General features: G+C 35.3%; 1 protein-coding gene across 1 annotated transcript; it reads left to right on the top strand.

Annotated features, from left to right (window-relative positions):
* Positions 1 to 202: 202 nt before the first annotated feature.
* On the top strand, positions 203 to 2,080 carry LOC129216606 (protein fem-1 homolog A-B-like). The gene has a single exon (XM_054850822.1). The coding sequence runs from the start codon at positions 203 to 205 to the stop codon at positions 2,078 to 2,080; it is 1,878 nt and encodes a 625-aa protein (XP_054706797.1).
* The last annotated feature ends 4,150 nt before the right edge of the window (positions 2,081 to 6,230 follow it).

Raw genomic sequence — 6,230 nt, 5'->3', positions numbered from 1 at the left:
GCTCAATGACATAAGCGACCTGACATCACAGAAGGATTTAATCTTTGACGAACTATTAGCTGAGTGCCAAGAGAGTGCCATATTATCTTTCGAAATACAAGAGAAACTTGACAGATTTTTCCTTGCAGAAAGAAGAGAGATAGTTTCCAGGCGCGATTGCGCCCCCTTGTTTGCAGCTTGCTGGCAAGGCAACATTGAAGCTATGAAATACCTCATCAAGCACTGCGGAGTTGATGTAGAACACAGAAGCATGTGGCCATCATCAGTTGTTAGAGGGATGCGTGCTTCTGCAACCAACCTGTGGTGGGCTGCTCTGAGAGGCAGATATAATGTGAAATGTTTGGTAGGACATGGAGCGGACGTTAACACTGTCCAACTAGATACTGGTGATACTTGTGTTTTAACAGCCTGTTCATCTTCTCATTTTAAAATAGTCATTTATTTAGTGAAACATAAAGCGAATATATTGGAACCAAACTACAATGGAGTCACTTGTCTCATGAGCTCATGGCACAGTGTACCTTTATGCCAATTTCTCATCGACCATGGTGCCGATTTGAATGCTCAAGATATCCAGCTCAAAACGGCGCTGCATTACGCAATCCAAGGAAATAATTTTGGAATTACCAAACTTCTTCTTGAGAATGGTGCGAACCCACTTCTGAAGAGTAAGGATGGCGATGATGCATTGCAGATGGCTTGTCTTTGCAGTGATAGGTATGCATTTGAATATTTAATTCAAAAATATAGCTATTCCAAAGAACGAATTGCTGAAGCATATGAGCTAATGGGCTCTACCCTTATCGAAGAGGGTGGCAATATGAGAGAGACTTTAAATGATTGGCGAATTGCTCTTTCGATCAGGAATGAGGATTCAAACAATTTCTTAGAGAAGAAGACGATCCAATGGAAAGATTCTTGCCCGCACGCAACTGGTTTCAATTTCGTGGATTCGACCAAGAATGAGGATTCAAACTACTTCGAGAAGAAGATAATCCTACAGAAAGCTGCTTCTAACCAGTATGCTACTGAATTTAATTCCGTGGACTCGATCAAGAATGAGGATTCAAACAACTACTTAGAAAAGAAAACAATCCAACGGGAAGCTGCTTCTAACCCGTATGCGACTGAATTCAATTCAGTGGAAGAACTGGAAGTTTTCGCATTGGATTTCGATGCCATGACTATGCAATCTTTACTTGTGCGCATTAGAATTTTGGGTCCATCCCACATTTACACAGTTTCTAGTTTAATACAACTCTGGGGAGTTTACGTTCATCATTTTAAACTCCAAAGGTGTGTGGATCTTTTTCCATATTTATTAGAGCTTTGCTTCAAAGAACGGTTACGCATGGTGGCATGTCAAGCTGTTCGAGTTTTAGTGAGTAATTTTCGTAAGTTTTATGCAAAACGTAATACTTTAACAGAACATATACAATTTTCTTATGTATATGAAATAATTCGGTTGTTGATTTCAAAAATTTTCTCATCAAATGAATCCTTAAAAATGAGACAAATTTCTGCGGAATATCAATATTGCTTTGATGAGCTGTTAAAAGCTTTGTCTTACCTTCTTTACGCCATCTACGTCATTCCTAAAACTTCGCAAGAAATTGTAGCAATGGAACAAATTCTGCATCGAATAGTATGCATCAATCCTCGAACCTTTTCTGATGACACTATACTGCATTTAGTAGTGTCAAGACACACTTTGCTGTGCGTTAGTCCAGCTATGGATATTTTTCCTGATGCTGAAGTAGCTGAACTGTTATTGCAGTGTGGTGCCGACGTCAAAGCTGTGAATCGTTGCTTGAACACTCCTTTACATGTAGCTGCTGAGGCATCCAATTACAGCCCAGCTGTTTTCAATACTCTTTTGAAGCACGGAGCCCATACAGATCATAAGAATAAAGCTGGAAATACTCCTTTTGATGTGATGAAAGAAACAGACAAGTTCAATGTGAATCCCTTCCAATACACTACACTAAAATGCCTGGCAGCTCGTAAAATAATGGAAAAACAGGTTCCCTTTTCTGGTAAAGTTCCTGCAAAGATTGAAAGCTTTATTCGTGTTCACTGATTTGTTTTTACGTTTTATTTCAGTCTTATTGAGCTACTGAGAGCGTATTAACTGCAGAGTTGTGTACATAAGGGATTTTTATGTGAAAGTAAAGACAGAGTATAAGTAATTGAATTTTTTGGATGCATCAATGAGAAATATACTGAATTTAAAACTTGTTTCAGATATACTTTGTTCTTTTTATTAAGTAACTAGCGGTACCCGCACGGCTTTGCCCGTAGCAGAAAATCAAAAGGTCATTTGGTTCGCCTGTATATTTTCAAATAATGGATCATGAATTTCACTCCAATTTGCTATGTTAATTTACTGGCCCATTTTATGGCATTTTGATTGTCCACGTAATGGTAATTTGTTCGTCCATGTTATGATAATTTGCTCAGTAAAATGTTGTTAAAATTGGAATAGAAAAAAGAACAAAATCGAATTTTCAAAAATAGCTTGGAGGTGCACGCCCCCATGCTACAAACTAATTTTGTGCCAAATTTCATGAAAATCGGCCGAACGGTCTAAGCGCTATGAGCCTCACAGACATCCAGACATTCAGCTTTATTATTAGTAAAGATTTACAATAAAATTAAGTAGCAATTTTTAGTCCAATAAAATATGACAACAGAAAACTAAATCTTAATTTTTAATGGAATAATCAGAATGAGTAAGAACAAACTGAAAAGTATTCATCCACTGTTTAACCTACATGTTATACCGACAGCCCGGTTATCCCATCCAGAGACTGCAGTTCCAGACTGATTACTCCATAACAAAGACGAAACTGTAGTCTCTGGATGGGATAACCGGGCTGTCGGTATATTGCATGTAGTTCTGCCTTAGCATTGGCTTAGGAGTGGTAACTTCCTGCTTAACGCTGTGTTTCCTGTTCACTCTGCTACTTTGGTTTAGCAACAGAGTACAAAAAATTTAGTAAATAGTTAAAATAATTTTATTCATACGTAGATTATTGAACATTACATAGCAATTAAGTTGTTGTAAATGGTGTGTCTTCTTGTGAATAATTTTACTGTGCCTCTTTACTTAAAGTCCTTTGCAACTACTATTAATTATTTGATAATTATCTGTCGAAAAGTACTTTTCTTTACTTGTATATTAAAACTAGAAAATCGCCCGTCAAGGTATGACGCGTGAAAATTGCTTCTTTATTTGAACGAAGCCATTGCCAGTTTGGTGATAGTTTGATAGTTGAAATTGTTACCCTAACTCCAGTGGATGAACCCTAAACTCCAGCAGATAGTGTTCATTGTTGATTATTTTTTCGTGTCTTCATTCCCCTGAAATGACAGTCTTACCAGTAAAACAGTTAAGTGACCGGATCAAGTTCAGCGTTGTCACAATAAAAACTTTTCCCTGTCTATTAAACATTAGCAAAACACATTAACAAACTATCATGCCTTGGCGTGAATTTCATTGTTGAAATTCACGGGTTACTCGATCATTGGCCATTATATATATGAGGATATACAACTAAATGTGATGTCATTTAGCAAGCGAATTGGTATTTAAAACATATGACAGAAGACGACTTTTATGCTTCCAGGTCTTCCTATCCAGACCTATTGTCACCTATGCCAACTTAGAAATAGGTATACAAATACATGTTTTACCTCTAATCTTTTCATCCTACGGTTCTTTTCAGCCCTATCAAAGTTTCTCTGTACCTCTAGCTCTTCCCATGAGGAGATTATGAGCTTTTGTTCACATATTGCTTTAAAATGCTTATCATTTGATCATTTACCCCTCTTAGTCTTAGGCATAAAATATGATAACACTTTCAGCAATTTTTGTTACTAACAAGCTTAGAAACACATCAAAACTTTTATTACTGACGCTCCAAAAATCGTTAAGGTCGCGAGTCAGTTTTGCTACATGCCAAAAATTTACAAAAAGAAGATTTTTAAGATTTTAAATCTTGTTGCGATTGTACAGCTTTGTAAAGTACAAACAGTTTCCGATTTGGAATGCTGCTTTTCAAGGAGTTTCGGATTTCTCAGACCAATGTGTTCGTATCATTTTTACACTCAAAACTTAATGGGAAATGTGTATTTCTGACGATGGAGGATACTTAACTGAATAAACTTTAACTTGGACACACGTTTTCTTTTGTGCTTCGCTTTCAATAAACAATCTGGAACAGCACAATATAGTAATTTGCACAATTCTTGCACATAATTCGGTTGGACGCTTGTATACCAGAACCTACTCTTTCTCCTTTTTCCTTCTCCTTCCTTTTGTTCTTTCTTTCTCTTTTCTTGGGAGTGAAGGGAGATGTTATCTAGATTTTAAAATGATGCAAGTTGCTCAACATAACTTGCGTTAATTAGTAAATATTTTTCTTCGGTTTTTCCATTTTTCAGGTAGAAAATTTGAAGATGTAATGAAATCATTAATTTAATTTTTTTATTGCTGCTTTTTTTTTTTTTTTTTTGTATTTTAAATACACATACAAGTTGTGTATTTCTTTGGTTTATTTTGTTTGAAATATTAATAATTAATTATCATTACTAACATTTCTTTGACAGTTCAGAAATCTTAGTAATTAGTTAATAAATACAAACTGAGTTCAGTTTTCTGGCATTAAAACATCTTTTAGAAGTTATTATGCAGAAATATACTCTTAAAAGTTCGATGTTTTTTAACTTTGTTTCGAAACTTTATTGCATGTATTTTGAACTTAAGCCTGGCTTAAGGGCGATAAGTTACAGTTTAAATAGTATATGTTCGTCAGGACTGTATTGCATTATTATACCAAGAAATGTGACGACACAAAGTCACGAAAGTTGGCGATATGAAACTTTAGATTATATATAACATCAACTAACGTTAATCAACACACGATGACTTAAAAATGAAGGACTGTCATTCAAAAAATTACTTCAATCTCATTTGAAATAATTTTTTACAATAAAATAAATGCTGCGAACGTCCATCAAATAATTAAGTTTTTTTTTTTTTTTTTTTTTTAAATAAAATCTGTAGAAAACATTTTCTACCGCTAAATTTAGAATTATGGTAAACGTAACTTCTTCCTACTCTTCCGATTCTAAGGGGATGAACTTATTTCTGCCTACGTCACATGTGTCTGACAGAAGCCAACTCATAGTGACCGTACTATACCACTACTAATCATGGAAGAGTACTTATCTTGTCATGTTTAACTGAATAATTAATGTAATAATCAATTATAGAGAAATGACCAAATGCATTATCCGAACAAGAAGAGAAACAAGTTCAGTAATGGTTTACCCTTTATTTATAAATCTCAAAACGCTATGACGAACGAGAATGTTTAGAAACATTCTCATTCGTTAGAACTAATTTCCCACTCAAGACAATGCTTCATTCATTAAAAAATATTAACCATTTTATTTTAGAACTCACTTCGTTTCTTTCTTTTATGAAAACAATAGAACCAGATTGTTTACACCTCAATAGAAAAGAATACAAGAGCACGTCCGATGGATTTCCTTGTTTGAAGAATTTTTTTTAAGCAGTTATTTTCCTTCAAATTTCTTTTTCATTTATTTTCGCCCTGAAGAAGATTGATAATTTTCTTAATATACTTCAAGACAATACTTTTCCAAATTTTTAAATACCGTGCGAGAGAATGATTAAACAATACATCCTAGAAAATTGAAAAATGTGAAAAAATGAAGCTTCCGCGCTTTTGTATATAGTTTGTTGATAACTTGTATGACACAAAACAGGGTAGTGTTACTTAACGTCAAATAGAATAGGGGAGGTCTTTCAAACCTGTGTCTCTTTCAGTTTTCAACCGCTATTTTAAATCTGCCACTTTTATTTTGGTGCTAAAATGTACAGTGTTTGGCTGCGTTTAAATTATTGCCCTTAGAGTGACGTAGTGGTTAGGCGTTTGCCTCTTATGCCCATAGCCGTGTGGCAATCTGGCTCCTGTCGGAGGATTTTTAGAATGCAGAAAATCGTCAGTGTACATGCTGCATGATTATCAGACATGTGTCAGATCCCTTAAAAATTCGTCTGACCTAGAATACTCTCGATTAAATTAAATTCCCAGTGTAGTTTCACTTCGAAATGAGCCCAGGTACATCATCTGGTGGCAGGTCCCTCTCCTGGGGAAGGTGACCTAGGCAGCCGGCTAGAGCGGCATATTTTGAAGTTT

This window comes from Uloborus diversus, chromosome 2 (assembly GCF_026930045.1).
Source record: "Uloborus diversus isolate 005 chromosome 2, Udiv.v.3.1, whole genome shotgun sequence".
NCBI classification, from domain to species: Eukaryota; Metazoa; Arthropoda; class Arachnida; order Araneae; family Uloboridae; genus Uloborus; species Uloborus diversus.
The sequence above is the reverse complement of the archived record's forward strand: the minus strand, read 5'-3'. Positions and strand labels throughout refer to the sequence as shown.

Excerpts from the sequence above, each read along its gene's own strand:
- LOC129216606 (XM_054850822.1), top strand. The coding sequence starts at position 203 with ATGAAATACCTCATCAAGCACTGCGGAGTTGATGTAGAACACAGAAGC.